The 24722-nt window shown below is 39.2% G+C and overlaps 1 protein-coding gene across 9 annotated transcripts in view; it reads right to left on the reverse strand.

Moving 5' to 3' along the window:
• The window catches only part of KALRN (kalirin RhoGEF kinase), a 607994-nt gene that overhangs the window by 97505 nt on the left and 485767 nt on the right, over positions 1–24722 (reverse strand). For all 9 annotated transcript variants that reach the window (XM_067473328.1, XM_067473327.1, XM_060774943.2 and 6 more), the window contains one exon: positions 12346–12592. In XM_067473328.1, the coding sequence (XP_067329429.1) occupies positions 12346–12592 (247 nt within the window). The remainder of the gene's footprint in view (positions 1–12345; positions 12593–24722) is intronic.

Consider the following 24722-nt stretch of genomic DNA (forward strand, 5'->3'; position numbering starts at 1 on the left):
AAACTGCCACTTTTGTCCTCCAGCCTAGAAATAATGCCTGGAGATGAGAAATATTAGGATTGATGAGGGAGAAGGTTTGGAAACCCAGAGGCCACTTAAATGGACTTCAAATGGGGTAAATGAGTCTCTCTTAAGAGAGAAAAGGTGGCCAACAACAACAATATGATAATGCTCCAAATAGTACCTTGATAGGTACTTACTGGTTGACTTTATAGGCAAGCAAAGGTGACATTTGTAAGAAGACATTGGGATTATGTTTTCAGGACAAATGTAGGAGGCACAATTTATATCTGAGAATTAATTTTAGATTATAAATTCATTTAATTTTAATTAATTTTAGAATTAATTTTAGAAAGGAATAATGACCAAGACATAATCTAGTCTACTTCTACTTCTAATTAAAAATCTGTCAACAAACAAAACACTGGTTCTAGATTGTAAATATTCAGTATATTTCTAATCCCCAAGAAAGGTATTTTTACACCTGCCGGAATACATAGGCTTCTTAAGAAATGTCAAAGGTTTATGCCTATGGGTATACTTTGTACCATTTCTCTAATGACCTCGTAACATGAGGTACTTTGCAGCGGCATGTGCCAGTTCACCTATACTTTTACGACAGAGGTAGTTTTGCCCACTACTACCTCTTCTTTCCAATAACACAGTGAAGAGATGCCATCTGGAAGGACAGTCACACACATGGAAGTCTGGACTTTATGTAAAAACTTTGAATAAATGACAAGTTTTTTTTAACAGATTAAAGCTCATGGAAATACATTTCAAGAGAATTGTCACAGACATCATGTGTCAGATCAGAGCATTTATGAACGGAGTATGTTTTTTTTAGTCTGTACAGACAGGCCTCTAGTGGTTGTTTGTAACACAACAATGACTAAACAGAGAGCTATACATATTTCACATGTATTTCATGTGATGCCTCTGTTGAAATTAATTGTAAGTTTCTTTCAGGAGAACAAGACAGGTTATGACAAGCAGTGTGTCATCTACTTCATTCAAAAAAAACAGAATGAGGAAGGAGATCTACAACAGAAACCTGTAATCAAATTTGGCTCTGCCAAATATTTATTCCAATATCCAAATGCAACTCTCCAAATCCCCACCCTTGTTTCACTAGAGCTGAGGAAAGGCAAGAAAGCACAATGAGTCTTTGTCAGTTTTTAAGGAAGTGTACAGGTGGCATGAATTTCCCCCTGGGGACATAAAGAAAAGGCAAATGGGTTTCTCTGACTGTAAACAACACTTTCAGTAAAGTTAAATGCACTTTTGGTTTGCGGAAACATTCCAAATGACAGGTTTCTTCAACAAATTATGGAGGAAAAAGCACACCCTAAGCAGCCAGGTTCCTACTATATTAAATTTCAGTCCCACCATTTCTTGAAAATAAACAATTTACTGGCAGAACAGTCTAACCAACCCTGCTGTGTTAATTTTGCAATAGGCATGCTTCTGTAGTGTTTCAAGGCAGGTAAAACCACTGGTTATTTTTTTAGCCTTGGGTGATGACACAAATATAAAGATGTAAGCTAATTATGACTACAACTCGAAGAAAGATGTGTACTTCCCTTCTGAGAATAAGGAAACATGAGGTAGTTTGACACAATTTTAAACAGACATGTTAAGAAGAGTTTCTGTTGAAGAGGAGATTTTAGAAGGTTCTGTTTCTCCCTCTTGTTTGATAAATCACTTTTCACACACAATTTCTTATTAAAAGGTAAAGGTTTCCCCCTGATGTTAAGTCTAGTCGTGTCCAACTCTGAGGGTTGGTGCTCATCTCAATTTTTAAACCAAAGAGCTGGCGTTGTCCATAGACACCACCCAGGTCATGTGGCCGGCATGACTGCATGGAGCGCCATTACCTTTCTGTTAGAGCGGTACCTATTGATCTACTCACATTTCATATTAGCAGTAAAAAAATCCATGCTGCCTACACCTGGATACTCTACATTGGGAGAAGATGCAAAGACCAGTCTAACTATAGTAGCGCTAGTATTCCTTTCTTCTGTGTTAATGAAGCTTCCAGAGTTTGGGAAAACAAGAAATGGACATGGAAAGAGGTTTGAGAACTCAGTACATTTGATATTTTTGAAAACAAGTAAACATATTCAGATTTACTCTAGTGGAGTTTGAATTGCTTAAAAAAAAAACCCACACCACACATCTAACAGACCTGCCCACCCCATTTAAAATACGACAGCAGCAGCTGCACCAACATTATCATCATCATGAACAACAACAATAATAACAACCAAGTACTGTGGACTTTAAATACGACTTGGGAGAGTTTTGTATCCTTTCATTCTGCATTAAACAGATGATAGCCTTTTATTTTGAGAGAAGGCAGCTGCCACTGTAAGCTCAAAGTGACTGTAATCTACAGAAAAGTTGGTATATTTATTAACATGCTAATAAAACATGGATAATCTTTGCCTTCATACACTTTACTCTTGTTATCCACAAAGAAGCCTTCGTGAATAATGTCATAGGAATCAGCTACCTCATCTTGCTGGAGTTGTCTACATGATCTAACTTTGAGATCAGCAAAAAAGGAATTACAGATGTACTACTGAAGGGTATTGTGTAAACAAACTAACAAATACACAAGAGCAGATGGAGTTTCTTATGGGAAAAGAAGAGCTGAAATAGCCACAAGCAAAAATAATACACCTTTATACTAGCCTGTTTCGTCTCATACAGACAGAACTTACTCATTTTGAGTATTTTTCTAGAAAAGAAGCCCCAGAATTTTAAGCATACACTGACATCAAAATAAACAATTTGAGCCCTAGATGGCCTAGATGACCATGCATACTGCTCCAGGGCAGTAGCCAGGATTTTGTTTCGGGGGGGAGCTGAGTTTGATTCGGGGGGGGGGGAGGGGCTGAGGATCTACCCTAGCAAACCTTTTGTATTGCTACCCCAATACCCCCATGCATATGGGATATATTGAGCATGGTGATCAGATCATGATATGAATAAAATAACAGTTTAAATAATGTACCAGTAAGGCCTTCTTGCGGACCACCATGAGAATTTCGGGGGGGGGGGGGCTGAAGCCCCCCAAGCCCCCCCTCCTGGCTACATGCCTGTACTGCTCCTATTATAGGTAAAGGGAAAGGTTTCCCCTGCTATTAGGTATAATTCTGTCTGACTCTGGGGAGTGGTGCTCATCTCCATTTCTAAGCCGAAGAGCCAGTGTTGGCCAAGGTCATGTGACCAGCATGACTGTATGGAGCACCATTACCTTCCCACAGAAGCAGTACCTATTGATCTACTCACATTTGCATGTTTTCAAAATGCTAGGTTGGCAGAAGCTGGGGCTAACAGTGGGAGCTCACCCCACTCCTCAGATTCCAACTGCCAACCTTTTGGTCAGCAATTTCAGCAACTTAGCAGTTTAACTCACTGCACCATAAGGGACTCCTTTTATAATCACACCAATATGTATGTTTAAAGTTTACACCCTAGACCTCACATAGACAGACATGGAGAACTAGAGTGCTGATCAAAGGAAAATCTGGGCCGAATTACTTCCCTGGGACTGAATTCTCTCACCTGGAATGCTTCTTTATTATAAACTGCTTATGCAAGTTCAGCAGCAATAAGGCTTATCAAAGAACATTAACATGTTCTAGCATTAAGTATTAAATACTTTTGGGGGATGCATGGAATTACGACCAGTTCCAGATCAGAAGGGAGTGAGAAATAGCTGTAACTATCTCCAGAATTGCTGCTAACTGGATCAATTGTCAGAAATGTGTACAAATTCATCAGAACCCTGTAGGTGACATATATACACACAAGGTTACATAAGTGCATGTCTTTCTTTGGACAGGGCATAAGGGACTATTTACTAGTCTCTTGAGCTCTAGCCAAAACCACCTTCACAGCAGCTGTCAAGTCCTGCTGGACACTACTATGACTGCAAAACAGCTGTTTGGGGGTAGGGCGACTGAGAAAGCAGTTCTCCAGAGAAAAGGAAAAGAAACAATGGGGTTGGTGGGTTGTTGTGAGTTTTCAAGGCTGTATGGCCATGTTCCAGAAGCATTCCTTCCTGACGTTTCACCTGCATCTATGGCAGGCATCCTCAGAGGTTGTGAGGGGTTGGTTTTCTTCCCTTGACCAATGGCAGTGGGATGAATAGAGACCCTACAGCTCAGTCCCTCCTTTCTCCTGCCATTAAATAACCGTAGTAATGTCACATGGAGCTTGACAGCTGTTGGAGGGAGAGGGAGGCATGGAGCTGAATGCTACATTCTGCACATGTGATGCAGGGTCTCAGCTGTTATGCTTATGAAATGCATTATCTGGGGACAACTGATGCTACTTTCAGAGAGAAATGTATGAGCCAGTTCTAGATTTCTTTGTTTATACTATAAAAGATGGTTTGTTTATTTTTAGAAAACAACAGTCTACTTGCTCAGCCATTGCCATGACATTACAACTCATTCAATTGCAATACCTGGAGTGCACTCTAGTTCAGATCCACCGTGCATGGCAATTCTCAACAAGCTATTTTATTATTGGTTTAGGATTGTTCGCAGAAATACATAAATAAATGTCTCCTAATTTTGTGAGCTCACAATGCCTATTGTTGCTGGTTTTGGTTGGTTGGTTTTGTTTGGTGTAAGCCACCTTGAGTTGTCTTTGGGCTGAGAAAGGTGACATAGAAATGCAGTAAATAAATAAGTAGTAATAAATTTTCCACATTTGGTGTTAATATTTTTAAGAGGATTTATATTGGCTATATTTTGTTGCAGGAAAATAGGTTTAGAAATGCATTGTTGAAGGCTTTCATGGCAGGAATCACTGGGTTGTTGTAGGTTTTTCGTGCTGTATGGCCATGTTCTAGAAGCATTCTCTCCTGACGTTTTGCCTTCATCTATGGTTGTGACCTCTTAGGATGCCTGCCATAGATGCAGGTGAAACGTCAGGAGAGAATGCTTCTATATCATGGCCATACAGCCCCAAAATCCTACAACAACCCAGGTTTAGAAATGCTTAAAAAATTCCAGCTTCTGTGAATATTTATTTCCTCACTGTGGTTGTTTGGTATCAAAGGATAGCATTCATTCTGTACCCACAACACTCCTGTGAACATGGTTCATTATTTATTGAAATACACTAGAATTCCCATAGGGTCAAACACACATACACCAGAAGTCACTCAGTGGAAGTTATTTGTTCAATGTGGTTGAGGCTCAAGGGTGGTCTCACGGGTCTATTCTAACATTAGCTGAGGATTATGTGTGGCATTTTCAAAAATCTTGAACTGTTTTTCTTCTTTTTACAGCAAGGTTTTCTTTCATTTGGAAAGAGTAGTGGATTTGCATTGAGAGTAAAGGTTTAATTCTCTCCATCATCCCTCTTCCATCTGTACATAGCAGTTGAAGAAAAGAATAATATCTATTGTGCCAATTGAAATTTTCTCCTTCCTTTAATTGCTATTGCTTCAAGAAATGCAGAATAAAAGGAAGCAATGTTCTACATAATTAATGTGAGGCATAGCTTGACACCGGGCCTCTTAGAAATAAGAATTTTAACATGTCCAAACTTTAAAATTTGCAGTTTTTTCATAGTTTCTTTCTAGATAGCAGTAATGGAGAACATGCAGCCCTCCATATGTTGTTCCACTGCTAGTCCCATTAGCCCTAACCAGTATAATGAATGGTGAAGAATGCTGGGACGTGCAGCAAAACAACATCTAGAGCAGTGGCTCCCAACCTGTGGTCCGCAAGAACTAAAATGTGGTCTGCACCCTCACCATTACTACACCATTGCAACGAGAGAAACTGGTCTTGCAAAACCCTCTTATAATGTTGAGACTTATTAAATATGGTTTTCTGTGGGTGAGCAGATGGCAACTATTGGATGGCATACGTCCTGTATCAGAAACTAGACCTGATGTGGCCTATCCAATGCAATTTTCTGAATCAACACCCCAAATAACCAAACCGAATCTAAAGTTGACCAAAAACTGATTTGTCACCTTTTTAGTATTAATGTTGGAGAGTGGTCCCCTGGTCAAACGGTCCCTGGTCAAAAAAAGGTTGGGAACCACTAATCTAGTGGGATATATGATTCCTACTCCTCCTCTATAGACACAAGCAGGGTCTTGTGCCTCCTTCCAAAATACCCTTAGTTCTGCTTGTCTGATATAAATTGAGAGATGGATTATTCTGTAATTGATCTGAAGCATTTCATAATACTGATCTAGGGACTGCTGTGTGTTTGACTAAACAATTCCCTTGACAACTGGCCCCAGCTAGGACCCAAAAATCTTGGCCATGCCCTTTACTATTGTTGTTCTGTTCAACGTTAGAATTTTCTAATATTGTTCTTATCCCTAATGTCACTATATGACCTATACACTTTACTTATTAGCCCTATCCTTTAAATTGTTGTGCACCAGTCCACCCACATCGAGACTTGAAATATGCTATTGTTGTTGGTTTTGATGCTTGTTTTATATTTTGTTATAACTGTTGTTTTCTGTTATTTTAAATTGATGTTATGCATTCTAATGTGATATGTTTTTAACTCTGTTGATTGGGCTTGGCTCCATGTAAGCTGCCCCGAGTCCCTTCAGGGAGATGGAGGCGAGGTATAAAGTTATTAGATAATAATGATAATGATAATGATAATAATGATTATTATTATTATTATTATTATTATTATTATTATTATTATTGACCTGTCACAAGTATTACACTGTGACTGTCTGGAAGCTTCAAATGGTTCAACGGTCGGCAGCCAGGTTACTAATGGGAACAGTGCTCAGGGAGCATATAACTCCTCTGTTGCACCAGCTCCACTGGCTACCAGTTTGCTATCGGGCACAATTCAAAGTGCTGGCTTTAGCCTATAAAGCCCTAAATGGTTCTGGCCCAACTTACCTGTCTGAACGCATCTCCTCCTATGAACCAGCTAGGGTGTTGAGATCATCTGGGGAAGCCTTGCTCTCGGTCCCGCCTGCGTTACAAGTATGTTTGGCGGGGACGAGAGACAGGGCCTTCTCAGTGGTGGCCCCTCGGCTGTGGAACACTCTTCCTACAGATATTAGATCGGCCCCCTCCCTGTTGACATTTCAGAGGAAAGTGAAGACCTGGTTGTTCAAGCAGGCATTTGAATAAGCAGTGTAATGAACATAGGAATATGGAACAAATGGACGATGAGACTGGATCTTGATTTTAACTATGAGATGCTAATGAGATGTTTTATTGATTTATATTGACTGTTTATTATGCTACTGTTTTTAACTGTTTTATGATGTTTTTGAGCATTGGATTTTGCCATTGTTAACCGCTCTGAGTCACCCCAGGGCTGAGAAGAGCAGTATACAAATATAGTAAATAAATAAATAAATAAATAAATATTTATTTTTCTAAAACAGTGATCACTTCACTCCATATCATTAGAAGTGTGCCTTGGAATAGGAGAGTGGTCTTTTCTCTCCTGCCACAGACCCAGTCCAATTTTCTCTAGCCACAGGCTTATACTGGTTATGTGTCCCTTATTCACAATTCTAAATTCAGACATATTCCAAAATTGTCCATATGAGTGGCTGAGATAGTGACACCTTTCTTTTTTGATGGTTCAATATATACCAACTTTGCTTCATGTACAAAATTATTAAATATACTGTATAAAATTACTTTCAGGCTATGTGCATAAGGTGTTTATGAAACATTAATGAATTTTCTGTTTAGACTTGGGTCCCATCTATCTCTAAAATCTCATTATGTGCATACAATACCCACAGCCACACATTCAGATATTCCAAAATCCATTTTTTCTAGTTCCAAGCAGCAGATGCAGACTCTTTTCATAGCAATCATCGAGGAAAGGAGAAAGTAAATTAGCTTTGACAAGGCAATAAAAATAATAATGCCACAGAAAAGAACTGCAATGTGACATTATGCCTCCTCTTTCCATAAAAGCCTCATTAGATCCCCACCCTAACCCACTCTTCAGCCCTGTGCTAGTCAGTATTCTTGGATGGCATGCTTTATGATGTGCTATTAACCTAGACTGCACCTTATATGTTTACTTAAGACACAAGGATGCTTTCCATTTTTCTTTTAATCATGATAAGGTCAGGCATCCCATTGTCTCTTCTCTGCTGCAGTCCATTACATAAACTAATAGTTGTCTCGTTTATCTGATTGCTGTTTCTGTCACCTAAATGTAGTATTCAAAGAGGTACCAGCAAAGATTTACAGGAAAACAATCTTCAGGGGAAAAACATGATCTGGAAGGATCTCCTGTCTTCCTCCATAATTTAATTAGCATACTCACTGGGCAGGAAATGTTGACTTTTTTTGGGGGGGGGGGGGAGCAAAGAAAACCACAGGGGACAAAAAAAATTAAAACATTTTAAGAAAGCCTAGGTCTACTGTTGTGAGGGCCAATTATTTTTGCAATTTTGTAAATATGTTTTTGCCCAGAATGCACCAAAATGCATTCAAGGAGATGTGGAAGCAATATCCACCATTTGGAAATCCCTTGCCCCACAGTGAAGAAATGTTTTTTAAAGGGTTGTATTTCTAACATTTGTGAGTGGGTGGTTCAGCCACTTCAGACCCAGGTGAGTTCTTTTTTAAAACATGAGGTGTACAGAAAATGGGCTGCTGTGTGGTTTCCAGGCTCTATGGCTATGTTCTAGCAGCATTTTCTCCTGATATTTCACTTGCTTCTGTGACTGGCATCTTCAGAGGATCCTGCATCTTCAGAATATCCTCTAAAGATGCCAGCAACAGATAAAGGCAAAATGTCAGGAGAAGATGATGCTAGAACATAGCCATACAGCCCGGAAACCACACAGCAGCCCAGTGATTCCAGCCATGAAATACATTGTACAGGAAAGGTTTTCTGCTCAGTGGGTTGCTGCGAGTTTTCCAGGCTGCATCTATGGCAGGCATCCTGAGAGGTTATGAAGTCTGTTGGAAACTAGGCAAGTGGGGTTTGTGTATCTGTGGAATGTTCAAGGTGGGAAAAAGAACTCTCGTCTGCTTGAGGCAAGCGTGAATGTTGCAACTGGCCAGCTTGATTAGCACTGAAAAGCCTGAAACTTCAAAGCCTGGCTGCTTCCTGTCTGGGAGAATCCTTTGTTGGGAAGTGTTAGCTGGCCCTGATTGTTTCCTCTGTGGAATTCCCCTGGGGTTTTTAGTGTTGTTCTTTATCTACTGTCCTGATTTTAGAGTTTTTTAAAATACTGGTAGCCAGATTTTGTTCATTTTCATGGTTTCCTCCTTTCTGTTGAAATTGTCCACCTGCTTGTGGATTTCAGTGGCTTCTGACATGGTAGTTGTGAGAATGGTCCAGCATTTCTGCATTCTCAAATAATATGCTGTGTCCAAGTTGGTTCATCAACTGCTCTGCTATGACTGACTTCTCTGGTTGAAATGGTCTGCAGTGTCTTTCATGTTCCTTGATTCATGTTTCGGCAATGCTGCATTTGGCGATCCCTATGTAGACTTGTCCATAGCTGCATGATATACAGTAAACTGCTTACTTTTTATTTATAAATATCTCCATTTTCTGTAGGAATAGGTACAATGGAGAGCTTCAGTCCTGCAAGGTGTCTTGGGGGGGGGGGGGTGATTAATGTCATTCACATTTGCCTATGTATTTGTGAAGGAGACACTATAGAAAATGAACTGACAAACCCAAAGCCATTACAGGTCTGTATTGGATGTAATTGGAGGAGAAATAAGTATATTAGTTCTTGGTTAGGCATATGTTCCTACCCATTCTGAGAGTGGAAAATATGCCTAGCCAAGGCCCCTTCAACATGTGTCTGACGTGCCTCTCTGTGCCTATTCCACAGTCAGAGTACTGACATACCTGATGGCTCTGGGCACACCTTTCACAGTACCAAAACACTATTCCTTTAGAGGCAGCTGAGGAAACAAGGTGTGATTTTATGAAGTCAGAGTGTGTTATGGTTCAATGGTTTTTGAAATGTAGTCAGGCTGATAAAGGAACATGTTTTGCTTTCCATCTCCTTTTGAAAATAAAAGGAAATGTGGTAGGCTTGCACTATCTATCCTATAAACACCCCTTTCAAGGTTTTAAATAGAATAGCAAGAAAGTTGTTCCTCTAAAATAGCCTTTCCCATTTTATGACAACATTTACAGAGGAAATAAAAAAAAAGGAACTTGATGAATTGCTAGTTCTTTAGGAGTATCTTGCGGGAGGCATTCAACAAGATCAGCTAACTTTAATGATACCTTTGGTTTCTCAAATCTGGTAAACAAACACAAGTCTGGATACACATGTGTGTTCAGAAACAGCTTGCCTGTAGTCCAAAATAGATGTTTTTTTTTAAAAAAGCCTCCAGGCTGTCTGTGGTAGAAACCTAGTTCTATCAAAATCCAAACATGTCCATGCTATTTTACATCTTTCTAACACTGTTTACAACCTTACTTTAGGGCAGTGGTTCACAACCTTCCTAATGTTGCAACCCCTTAATACAGTTTCTCATGTTGTGGTGACCCCCAACCATAAAATTATTTTTGTTGCTACTTCATAACTGTAATTTTGCTCCTGTTATGAATTATAATGTAAATATCTGGTATGCAAGATGTATTTTCATTCACTGGACCAAATTTGGCACAAATACCCAATACACCCAAATTTGCTGGGAGTTATAGTTAACCTACAATCAAAGAGCACTCTGGAGCCCACAATGGATTTGAACTAAACTTGGCATACTACCTACATGGCCAACATTGAATATTGGTTGGGTTGGGGGTGTGTGTGTCTGTTTTTGAATTCTGAGAGACAGTTGTAGTTCACCAACACCAAAAAGGAAGAGACCAGGTGGCGTGATCTTCAGCCTTCTCTGCCAAAAGGGGTCCTAAGACCATCAAAAATATGTGTTTTCTGATGGCCTTTGGCGACCCCTCTGCAGTCTTTTCTGTTATTTCCTTAGAGTGTGTAATTAATATGACACATGAAGGTCTTAGCAAGTTTAGAGTGCTCACATTTTCATACTAAAGTTGGTCTGGGCTGAAGAAAGGCAACACAATGCAAAAGATGCAGGAGGAGCAAATACAACTCCACTCAAGGATGCTTCACCAGGCTGTTGCAGAGCTATTATGGACACTCTAAAAAGACACTGTATATCTGATGGAAACAATTTGAGTTAGATCCCTCTCAATTATTTAAAAGACACTATGTATCTGATTGAAACAATTTGAGTTAGAGCAATGTAATTCAGTAGTGCCCTCTTGTGAATGGAATTGGGAATAGCACACTCATTTGTAACAAAAAGCAGCCTAGAGTAAAAGCTTCAATACAACTGAATGCAGAATCCGGAGAGCAGCAATACTTTTTTATTGAGCCAACTCCAAAGCTTCACTAGCTTTTTCAATGAGATAAGACTGGTTAACAAACTGCAGGCAGTCCTCCCATTCCCACAAGGCTCATCACTTTCTATTTTCATCTGGAGAGATCGATGCAGCTCCCAGAGAGTCCAGGGAAATGATCCTAAGACCTCTGGGCTTCCCCATCCTTGTGATACAAGTGTCCCCCACAAGAAGAAAGGATTGCAACATACTATGATTGTGTTTTATAAAGTGAAGGGCTTGCCCAAATGTTTCTCAGATATATCTATTTTTTAAAGTGCTCATTTTTGTTTTTCTCGTGGAAGCAACCAAGAAAATAATGTATCATTAGATTGGGGTGATGATGGTAGTGGATAGATATCTCTTTGACCATTAGCTCTGGGTGCTGGGGCTAACAATGAGAGCTCACCCCACTCCCCGGATTTGAACCAGCGGCCTTTTGGTCAGCAAGTTTAGCACCTCCGTGGTTTAACCCACTGCACCACTGGGGCTCCACTGAACGCCATTTTTTCTAGGAATTTGCCAGGAGACCAAAGAGAACACTGCCTTATTAAGGATGTCTCAAGGGAGACATGTCTCTTGGAATTCCAACAACTCCAAGTCTTCTCTGCAGTTCCTAATCCTCCTCGATGCAGTGGAATACACAAGGTTTTATAAAGAACAGCGGAGCTGTTTTTCCTCCTTTTTCTCTAGAGGAAAGAGTTATTGGTCAAGATCACAAGCCAAGTCATGCTGATAAAACCGATATAAAATTCTCTTAGCAACGCAGATTTACAGAACAAAAGAGAATGCTCTCCTTTCTAACCTAATCAATGTGTAGCCAGAAGAATGAATAAGGGTTTTGTTTATTTTTCTCTCTCTCCAGGATGCTATGCTCTTGCAATGGAATTATGTACTTCTGTATGCACCTTAAGTTTCTTTTTGCTATTGGAAGTAAAGTGAAGGAAAAATCAGTCATGTTCAATTTTTGCCTACCTTTTCCTGAAGGGAAAAAGCAATCCATCTCCACGCTGCTTCGGGAATGGGAAATGCAAAGGGCACTGCTGGGGACCAGGCCTTCCAGAGGTGGACTTCGCTCTGTTGTCCGTACCAAACACCAGCCTGGTCTTTCACTTGGCCTTTCCAGTAACTCCACAGTTTGTCCCACTTGGATACTCAGCTCACTGCTATGGCTGGCCAGAAAGTCTTGTAGTACCACAGTTAGTTCACATCCTCCAGACAACTGTGAGGAGAGAAAATGGGAATGAGAAAGAATGTGTCACAAAGTGATATTTGCTGTTGCATTTGATTCCACTACTCAGAATCATTGATTAACATTATTCTTTCCATTGCAATTATTCACAGTCTTAGTTCACTATGTCGTTTCTCTTAGTATGCTCTATAGCAGTGGTTCCCAACCTTTTTTGACCAGGGCCCATTTTGATCAAGGCCCATTTGACCAGGGCCCAGTCTCAAACATTAGTATCAAAAGGGGCAGGGCTTGTCAGTTCTGCAGAAAGGAGTGGAAATAAAATAATTAAAGAGGAAGGAGGTTCGTGAACTGGATTTTCGCTCTTGTGGCCCACTGCTGTGCTGCAGCCACTGGTTGGGAACCATTGTGCTATAGCTTGCTCCCAGTTTGCAGCCTGACACATCCTATCTGAATAGATTACTTGATGCCCTGTTATTGGTGATAGCTATAGTCTGAGAGCTAAACTAAATGTAATGCAGGATTACTGTAATTAGTACCACCTCCTGGAATAATGATTAAATAGCCATTATAGGGATTCAACTGGAGTTCACTTTTAGGGTCAAATGAGATAAGCTCTTCTCAGTAGTTCATTTGAGAATCAACCTTCCCCAGGTGAAGCTGCTCTTTGTCCAAATCGAAAACGCTTACAGCTATTTCATACAGATACTTGTGTGCTCAGCTCCTTGAGCAGACAATAGCACTGAATGAGAAAAAGGTCAGATCAATCACCTCTAGTACTGTGTAATTCTCTGTAGTTTTGTTCTTGTAAACCCATGACACAGGCATTCATTTTTTCTTCTCATTCACAGAATATTTGATCATGGATTTCCCATATTATGTCTAGTTTAGCAAGCAGTTGAGGAAAAATGGACATTCCATGATGTCTTTTCACTGTTAAAGCCTAGCAGGTTCAGAGCCTGCCCATTGTTTAGGTGGGAGACCATAAGAAACAAAACAAAGGCATTCTTGATTCAAATGAATGCCTACACAAGCCTTCTATCTGCAATGTCTATAGTTTCCTTGCATTCCAATTTACATTAACTAGGCATGTTTCACAGAGTTCCTCATAATATGTTCCCTTAAAAAGGAATAGTTATAGCAAGATGGCTAGTTTTAAAGTGATGGGGCCCATAGGACACCGACTCTTCCCCTTGGGAGACAAACAATGGTTATTACCATAATTGTTAGCTAAAGAGTGCCATCAGTGTTAATGGTGCGTTACCAAATTAAATAAAGCAGACACTTGCTTCCGTTTGTCAAACTAGAATGAGACCAAGGGGACAATAGAGCAAAGGAACTTTGGAAAAATTAAATTCAGAAATACAAATGCTGCTAAATGCAATCTATACAAGATCTAACACAATCCAGCTAAAGTGCAACCTATGCCAAGAGGCTATTTCTTGCTTTTCATTTCAATGATGTCTTTATTAGCAGTAAATTGAATATCTTATCTCATTTTTGCAACAGAAGGACTGGAGAAAATCCATATGGATAACCAAAGGCAGACCATTAAAAATGTGTTCTATTCTAACCTTTAATGACCTATGAATAAAACAAATGTCCAACAAATATTAAAATGGTGAGAGAAAGAAAAATCAACCTAAATTCTTTCATTGAGACAAGCTCTGTTGCACTCCATTATCTCAACAGATAATTTGTATTTGTAATTCAATTATAAATTACAACATAATTGTTGTAAAAGAAGAATATGGTCAAATCTAAAAGGAAGGGTGGCCAACCAAGGGCATGATGCATGGATGTTATTCTTGAAGTGACTGGCTTGACCTTGAAGGAGCTGGGGGTGGTGATGGCCAATTCAGGAGGTCACAAAGAGTCAAATAAACAACAACAACTACACGGAACTTGAATGTTAGATTGCTGCTGCATGCAGTGGAAACAACTGCCCATGTTGGTCTTACTGATCTATATAGCTGACTGTGTAATAAAGACTGCTGATTTATGAGATAAAATGTAATTATGATCACAGGGAAACACCTGCCCTTTGCAATGTACTTTCTTGGTTGTGTGCTATAGAGTTCGCAACCAAATAACTTCAGAACTTATTATTTGGGCATATACTAAGCATGTCATATCCATCGAGAAACAGGACCCCATGCATCATTGGAGAATGTATTCCTATTTCCTTTTTTCACTCTTGCCCTTTCCTACTTGTTTCTTCCTGAGCTGTTTGACCATATCTTCTCTCTGGCAAAAATTGGCAAATCATTTCCTTTTAGAATGGACAACCTGGTTCAACACAAATTTTAACTTTTTGATTTCAATTGCACCTAAGGACAAGGTGCAAGCATCTTTTCTTTGGTATCATCTTCAGCAGCTTCTGGCTTATATATCTTTGTAATACAACTAGATAACACAACAACTTCATTTTTTAAAAAATTTAGTTCAAGAAAAGTTAAACACAACCTGCATGCATTGCATAAAACCACTAGGTGTCCATGTTTCCTCTATTATACCAAGTTATTCTGTTTTGAATTGAATGCCAGATTGAAGGAAGAGGAATACATGCCCAGACAATATATAGTAGGATCAGGCATGGGGGGGGGGGGGGTTAAGCCCCCCCCCCCCAAATTCTCAAAGTGGTTCATGAGAAGGCCTTAATGGTACATTATGTACACTTTTATGTTTATTCATATCATGATCTGATCACCATGGTCAATTTATCCCATATGCATGGGGCTATTGGGATAACGATACAAAAGGTTTGCTAGGGTAGATCCTCAGCCCCCCCCCCCCCCCCCGGGAATTAAACTCAGCAGCCCTCGAATCAAAATCCTGGCTATGGGCCTGAGTAGGATGTTTGATTTGCAAGGCAGAATTCCTAGAAATTCAAATATACTCAACTGCATAATAAGTTCAGCATCTAATTCTAAACAACAAAGACCAAAATTAAGATTGCTGCTTCAGGAAGCTTCCAAGAATGGGGATTCTTCTTTACCATCTTTCCTAGGGCTTATTATGGCCACCCCCAAAAGGTTTTACAGAACCACTTCGTATTTCGTTCTGTGAGCTAATGCAGCTATGGTGGATCCCATTTCCTGGCCAACCTGTCTTGTAGAAAACCAGTCTGTAGAAAACAGAGATCACATTTTCTAAATGTTCAAAAGTTATCTGGCTATGTTCTGATTGTTAATTGGCACATCTTATACCACTCCCCCCCCCCCCCCCGAGCCAATGTCTAGTTGCAGCATTTGCCATTCAACTGAGGTCTACATATAAATACACACACAATTGCTGCCCACAGCTTCCAGAGAATGACTCTCAGCTAAGTAGTAGTACAGTAAACATCCAAAGCTTCCCCATCAATTATTTGTGACCCTAGTGCCTCAGACAAGGACTAACATAAAATCAATTTATCACACAGCTCTTGCCAATAGCTTATTATATTCTTAATGCTCTGAGACAAGACCAGTTAGGCAGTAGTACAGTACATCTGAACTCTAGCACATCCACACTCTTTGACCCTGATCTTTAGTTCCTAAAAATAATGTCTCATCTTTTCTCATTTGGTAAATGCCACTTTAGGATACAAAGAGAGTTATGGCCCCATCATAGCGGGGTGAAGGGCCAGATTAATTCTACCTAATTTTACTGATGGCAGAAAGTTCTTTCAAGTAAGAAGTTGCTTGAACACTATTTGAAGTTTCATCTGAAGGGCCATGCTGCTCTTCTAGCCTCTCCAGAAGCACTGCTGAGCTTTTCCATCCAGTCTTTTCTGAACACACTGTACAGTATCAGAAGTACAATGAGCTTTTAAAATAATTATCTGAAGTTTAGCTGGGGATGAGGAGAAACCAATTATCTGACTCTATTATGAAAGCTATCATCCAGTTGCCCATATCAGGCCATACAGAAAGAATGTGGTAAGTTGTCACCCCTTAGGCACATGTATGTTCTAACAGCACCAATAATGGCTCTTCTGCTCTAAAATACATTGCTGGGTGCTGGGGTGGGGTGGAGATGGAAGGTATCATAGCTTATTACTGTGATTTTCTTGTGAGAGATCATAGGGCAGCTCAACTGTTCCACATGAGCATAGAGTCTGAGGAAGCATTTAATTAAGCAGTTGTTGAGAACCAGAGCAGACTGCTAAATGCAGAGCTATTTTTAATATTTCAGTAACATCAGTTATAAAGACTATATTTAGGAGACTAAAAAACAACAGGAGGCAATACCCAACAAAGAAGGCAAAAGCAATGAAAGCAAGGCAGGAAAAAGAAGGAACGTCCCCAACATATTATTGATCTTCCCCAATAGTAATTTATTATTTACTTACTCTATTTGTATCCTGTCTTTCTCTACCCTGAAGGGGACTCAAGACAGCTTTACATATAGCAACTATTCAATGCCTTTGGATAACAGACAGTTAGAGGACAACAGTTAGAACAATGCTTCCTCTTGTGCCTTAGCGGTGTCTTTTTCTATTCTCTTTATTTGAGTAATAAATCCCCCCATTAAATTTTATCAATTTTCTTTTACGGGCTTTTTACAAAGCACCAACAGATCTGCATTCAATAAAAGGAGAAGTAAAACATTAACATGAGCCCGAGCAGGAGAAAATAAAATATGTAAAAAGAGTAGAGATGGGATAAAATTTATAAATCTCACTGTAGAATAGATTCAGCTTCTTGAATCTGATTGTACTGTAATCCTATAAAAAATTCAGGAGAATTCTCAAACTGTCAGAGTGAGATGTACAAATGACAATTAAAAAAAACCCCAAAACAAGGATGACAGGGCCAAATATGTTAATGCAATTTGAATCTTGTATCCGAAATGCTTGGGACCAGAAGTGTTTTGGATTTGGGATTTTTTGAATTATCATGGAGATGGGACCCGAGTATAAATACAATATCAATGTATTATTCACACATTTCTTAAACACATAACCTAAGGATAATTTTGATACATACAATTTTAAATATTTTTTGCACAAAACAGTGAACCAAGAAAAACAAGAGTGCTACATTTCAGTCACTCATGAGGACAATTATGGATTTTGGAGTGTTTAGGATTTCAGTATTTTATGTAAGTGATGTTCAACCTGTAGAGACAAAGCAACAGAGTTCTTTGAAACATCTTAAGAAGATTATTGGAGCAAAAGCCAGGTACTTTAGTAAACTCTAGGACTAGAATGTACTAGCAAAATCTCTGCCATCAAGTAGATTTCTCCATGCCTAAATCCTCCCAATTGGTTTAGATCTGAAGACAATGCATATGTTCCTGATCATTCAGGTGGCTGACTATCATATAAACAAAGAAGGTGTGCCATAAACACAAAGAAATCTCTACCAGCATTTGTTGAAACAAATCAAGTATTGTTTCTCCTAGGGCCCCATTAAATAAATGATATCACAGATAGGAATATTAACTCTTTTATGGAAAGGAAAAATCTGTTACAGATAATGAATAAATGTGAGGCAAAGTATGGCAAATAAGAAAATACCATCAAGACACAGCTGCCTGAACTAATAAGAGCTCTGATCATAAATATTGAACAAGTCCAGGATGATGTATAGTAAGTGCTTTGTTCATTAAATATATTAGCATAGACTGCAATTTTAATTAAAACTTTTGACCAGTTGACATCTATATTGTCAGCATACATGAAATTTAGAGAGTAACAGAGTAGCGAAGTCAGAAAGATAAGACGATGAGAAACTGTTAGAGGGGAGGAAGGGAAAGGCTGAGTGTTGTTTGTGGTGAAATATTAAACCTGTCAACACAGCTAGGAAAAGCATGTTCTTGCCACTTGCTGATTTTCAGCTGTATAATGTTTGGCATTGTCCTGCTGCACACTTGGGTTAAAGGGGGAAAAGCAGGACATAACGTTCTCTGTGAAAATTACACAGTGTTTCCTGACCATTTTATGATATTTTGTCCTTATTAAATTAGGTAGCAGTACTCACATTTTCTTTCCTTTGCCTGTAGGTTACAATTAGCAAGGCTGATGACATGATCACGGAAAAAACAAACATCTGAATATTTCAAACAGTATCTTTATATTTCCAACATTTATGCCCCATCCTTCTCAACCCAGAGGGGGGACTCAGGGTGGCCTACAATGGCAGCAATTTGATACCGACAATATATAAAAACACATAATATGTTCCAGGACCACCCGCAATAAGTGAAAATCCGTGAAGTAGGGATGCTCTTCTTTCCCCCTCTCCTCCTTCCCTGCTTGCACGGGGAAGAAAGGAAAGGAAGAAAGCCCTCCTCCTCCTTTTTACCCTCCTTCCTCCCTACTCGTGCGGGGAAGGAAGGAAAGGAAGCAAGCCCTCCTCCTTTTCGCCCTCCTCCTTTCCCATGCGATATTCTGATGCCTTCAGCTTGCACAACTCCAAACCTTTGGAAAAGAAAGCAAGCCCCCTCTTCTTCCTCCTCCTCCTCCTTCCTCCCCGCGAAACAGCAAGTCTGCGGAAAGCGAACCGCGAAGTAGTGAGGGAACACTATACATACAACATTATTCAATAGATAAAACATTATGTTTAAAATCCATTTTAAAACATTATTATCCACCATATTATTTACTATATAGCCAAATCCAAGTATGATTCAATGACTAACGACCCAGTCCAAAGCCAGTCATAGTCAGATTTCAAAGACATTATGATTTGTAGTTTGGTGAGACATTACAGCACCCTATCTGAGAATTCTAAATGTTCCTCCCTAAACTACAAATCCCAGGATTCCATAAGATGGAATCTTGCAGTTGGTGGAATAGTCGTGCTATAGCTTTTTAGTGTGATAAAGTTCCTAGTCCCACATTCAGACCACTACTCAAAACTGGCTCTCAGAACTGGCATAGCTATATGATTATTTTCCACCCATTAATATGTCATATAATTTACCCAATTACTGGGATCGCATTCCCTACCAATGCTCCATATTAGTGACATGGATTGTGATGCAACACGTTATAGGAAAAGTGGGATACGTCAACAAAGAAGGTTTAGTTTCAGCACCAATTTCACACAAAAATTGTAGGAATTAGGGGTCATTTTGTTAACAACGGTTGATACATGACACGTATCAACAGTTAAAATGAGCCAATATTATAGAAAAAGACATAGAAATATGTTGTGATCAGAATGAGAGAAGAGGCACTATGGAGATTCTGATTTGGCAGTGAGTTTGTTGTGATGTGTAAGATGTGTAGTTGTGTAAGTTGTGTAATTGTGTAAGATGTGTAGTTGTGTAAGATGTAGGCTCCTTTTAGAAGGAGAGTTTGCTTTAGGATTCGGGGGCTGGTGCTCAGCTTGTGTTTGGAGTAAGAGATAGCATCGTCTAGATCAGCTTCCCATGGACAACAGTTCTGGACCAGATGTTTTAAAGTACTGTTAAACTGTCTTGTTGACTGGAGTAATGATATAGAAAGAGGAAGGATAAATTAATCAATTCTGATCCTGCCAAATAAAAGGAAAAACACACACAAATAGGAGTTAGTGTTTGTGTGCCCTTTGCTTTGAAACAAGTGGAAGAGACAACTGCAGTGCACGAGGACAGATGGATATATTAGGTGAAATCCAAGCTGTTTTCTTGCTCTCGGGCCACATGTACCTTTCCATGTTCCAGATTGTCTGGGCAGACTGTGGCTCATTGGGAGCCACAACTACATCCTGACTCTGCTGGTTCTTGGACTGAAGTAATCAGTTTGTGCATAACCTTCTGCTACACAGTTTGAGCAGTTCTGTCCAAAATATTTTTTAGATGTAATTCAGGAAAAAAAAGTCATGTACACATTGCACCGGAACAGTAGTTTATTCAGAATGACTGCTTTCAAAGACAGCAGGGATGAGTGTCCATGTGTCATGATGCTTGATATTTTTGGCTGCAGAACTTAAGAGTGAGATTAGGAATTCATGGAGGTATACAACACCCCCAAAATATACAGCAGGAAGCAAACATATTCCAAGTTTCATGCTACAGCACCTTCACAACACACATTACAACAAAAGATTATATAAAATGTGTCCACCTTTTAGGCATTCTCAATCATTTCCCAGAACACCCGTTAAGAATCAACCAACCAAGCACATCTATGACAGAGATGTCAGTGGCACATCACACATCAAGCATTTCTAGGAAAACATTGCCTAACATAGCACTGAATGAAGTACTTGGCATTTCTTAGAGATGCAGTGGCTTGATGAGACCTTTACACCCTTCAATGAATTTCTACCTAAGCTATTTTTTGTAAAAGATGAAGAGATTTACTAACTTATATTTATGAGAATAAATAATTCTACTTTACTGTTTCCTGGAAAATAAACTGTGTGTGGTAAGAATCAGAAGGCAAAACAGGTTAAAAAATATGTCTGTAAATATGGATGCAACCTTCTTACACCAACGTATCAGAACAGAACTAATCAAATTCAACCAGTTGCAATGGAATTACATTAGCGGTGGTAGGGATTTTCAGACACTTGTCTTATCTCTCTCCATGAACCAGCCCAAACCCTTCAATCTCCGGGCGAGGCCCTCCTTTCACCCTTGCCAGTCTCTCAGACTTGCCTTGTGGATACAAGGGAGAGAGCCTTCTCCTCTGTGGCCCCCCGACTCTGGAATTCATTGCTCGGAGAGATTAGGAAAGCCTACGTTAGAAACCTTGGCTCTGCCATTGTGCTTTGGGAGTGTAGCCATATAATTTTATGCTAGTGCTCCCTCAACATTTTTGTCCCAGGAGTCCAGTCCCCCCCCATGTACGAAGTTCCTATCTCTCTATGAGTTCTCCCTTACAATTAGTTCTCCCCCCCTTATCTCATCCGGAGTTTTTAAATCATTTTATGTACATGTGGCCTGCTCTCTGTCATTATGTTTGGTTCCTATGTTCTGTGTATATTGTTTTACAGGTTTTGATGTTTTACATTTTAATGTTTTGTTGTTTACTTTACTGCAATTTGTATTGTTATTTGTAGTTTGTTGTTCGGGCTTGGCCCCATGTAAGCTGCTCCGAGTCTCCGTTGGGGAGATGGTGGCGGGGTATAAATATGCATTATTATTATTATTATTATTATTATTATTATTATTATTCAAACTTTATCACTATCCTTACAATTGTGGTTGGTTTAATGATATGTGAAAGAAGGACTTTTCTCTGAATGTAGATTTAATCACTTATTGCAGTGCCAAATAGTTCACTTTTACATGGGCTTCACACTGATAAACCTCTCTGCTTGTGTTCATTTATTTGTGGGTGGGGTTTGCTTTAAATTTTTCCTAGGAGGTGTTAGTGAAACTTGGCAGCCCAAATCCCTAGGACGGCTGTACATCTCAAAGACATTAGTGGAAAAATAAGGTGAGCTAAAAACCTGATTGGTTTGATATTGCTAAGATAATAAGCATTGTTGAACATACTTAGCAACATCAACTTGAGCAACCAAGCATCAATTCAGAATGCATAAAATAAAATCCTGATGGATGGGTTCACGTTACTCCCTAGTGTTTTCCATCCCCCAAATGCTGAAATTGGAGAACAGATGTTTTATATGAAACTGGTTTTAATCTTAATTGAAAGGGATTATTCAAATTATGCATAAAACAGATGGCTCTTGAAGTCAGATTCCCTTTTGCCCCGTTTTAGAGAGGTTTCCTTCAATCTTTGTCATTTTTTTCTGAGGTTGTTTCCCATTTAATTTGAGTGTTGCTGTTTTTCATTTTTATAGAGTATTCTCAGGCATAGTTGGTGTAAATTAGGGCCCAGCATCTAACTGTGACTCAAGAAAAGCCTAGAATAAATTTCACAATGCTTTATTGGACTGAATTTACACAAAAGAGTTGAGTGGAATTCACTGATACACTTTCTATGGAAAGTATCAATTAATGAACACACATCAAAGTACCCTCTTACAGGCTGGTGCCCCTCACATATTTTAAACTACAACTCCAATCAATGACCAGACAACCATAGCCAGGCACAATGGGATTTGTAACCTAAATATCTGGAGAGCACTATATAGAAAGAACTCTGAGGTAAGAGGCTTCTTCCTTTGCAAACATACAGTATTTGAGCTTTCAACCCAACTGCTCATTTAAATGTGCGGCATTAAATAAAGGCTACAATCTAGGGAATGTTACATGAATGGGTGAAGACTGAGGTTAGAATCTCTTGATATTCATTGATTAGAAAAATCACACTCAGTCTGTGAACCTACTTTTAAGAAGCCACTAAATTATAACACTTCAGAAATTCTTGGTATAACACAGTGGTTCCCAACCTGTGGTCCATGGACCACTAATGGTACCCAAGAACGAAAATATGGTCCGTGGCCTCACCATTACTACACCATTGCCTCAAAACTACATGGCAATGAGAGCGAATGGTCTTGTGAAACCCTCTTATAGTGCCGAGGCAACTGGGATATTAGGAGAGGAGAGGCTGACTACCCACAAAAAAAAAACACTACTACCACATCAGCTCTAGATTATTAAATATGGTTTTCTGTGGCAACTACTGGATGGCATATGTTCTGTATCAGAAATTCGAGCTGATGTGGTATACCTAATGCAATTTTCTGAATCAGCACCCCAAATAAGACCGAATCTAAAGTTGACCAAAAAACCGATTCATAACCCTTTTGGTACTAATGTTGGAGAGTGGTCCCTAGTCAAAGTGGTCAAAAAAGGTTGATAACCACTGGTTTAACAGGACAAAGGAAGAACCAGCCTGAATATGAATGGCTCATACATTTTGGTGCACATAGCCTTTCTCTTTGCTTCTGTACTGTTAAATAAAAGAAAGAATTTGATCCCAAATAGCGATTACATTTTGTGGTTATCAGTTTTTCTTTTTTTCCACCACACAATATAATATCAATAACAATAGTTTAATGCCATTTTGTGTTTTAAAACATGAATCAGAAAAGATGGTATGAGGGCCTGGCTGAGAAACAACTAATCCTCCCTCTGAAAGGCTGAAGGGTAACAAATAAGCACTGATTTAATCCTGTTCAAAAACAATAAAAACACACACAAACAAAATACACCAAAGACCTCTGCAGACATTCACAGGCAATTCACAGAAAAGAAACCAGAGATATAGCAATAACCTATGACACAAATTCAGAGGCATGAACAGCCAGTATTCAGGTCATGGCTTGAGTGGAAAATTAACAAAGTCAAAGCATGGAAGCCCTGGGACATGACTTAGCTGAAACCATTCATTGACCTGCTACTACTGATGGGATACATCATGGACAACATAAAATCTTGGAGGAATTGTACTGTCTCATCTTGGCGAGCTGCCAATTCAGAGCAATGAGATGCCTTGAGAAACGTGGAGTCCTCACAAGATAAATGAAAACAAAAGAAATAACATATAGAATCACTGATAAACTAACAGTTCACCCTAGAGCATCTGAAAACATTATTCCAGAACATCTTCAGCAAAACAAAAAAACTCTCATGGACAGTACTCTTTAGCAAACTCTCTGTGATGCCTTCTAAGAAGGCTGTCCCATAACATGCATTTGGTGCATTTCCCAAGGCATGGAAATGCTAGGTCATCCTCGAATTGAAGCCATGCATTAGCATACTGCTGATGGTGGAAGAGTATCATGGTCAAGATATGCTGCCACTTCAGGACAATGATGAATTTGAAGGAATGTTGAGTACTAGCAATGTATATAAGGCTCAATGTTAGGGAAATAAAAGTTATGCAGAGTCCAACTGACTGTTTTTCAGGACATACGGGCCTGGGTATTGTTAAATGTATTAGTTCTTCTTTGGAAAGAAGACTAAATTGAACCTTTTTGTATTATGATAACAGCACTTAAATTGCTTGAAGTGTTTTGATTTTATGTTGTCTCAATTTTGAACTTAGATTATTTGAATTGTTTGATTTCCATTATAATCCCACTATATTGTATAGTATGAAACGTGCTGCATCCAAGGAAATACTTTTATATACCAAATCAAGTGTGTTCCGCTTAAGACGCTCTGAACCAGAAGACTCAAAGTGGAAGAAAACTAAAACAAAACCAAGTAAGACAAACATAAACGTACACTTTGTTGTGAACCTGTGGGACATTTTTTGACCTCAAAGAAATCAGAGTATGTCACTTCTACTTTCTTGCATCATATTGGTGGGAAATTCCCAAAA

This window comes from Anolis sagrei, chromosome 1 (assembly GCF_037176765.1).
Source record: "Anolis sagrei isolate rAnoSag1 chromosome 1, rAnoSag1.mat, whole genome shotgun sequence".
NCBI classification, from domain to species: Eukaryota; Metazoa; Chordata; class Lepidosauria; order Squamata; family Dactyloidae; genus Anolis; species Anolis sagrei.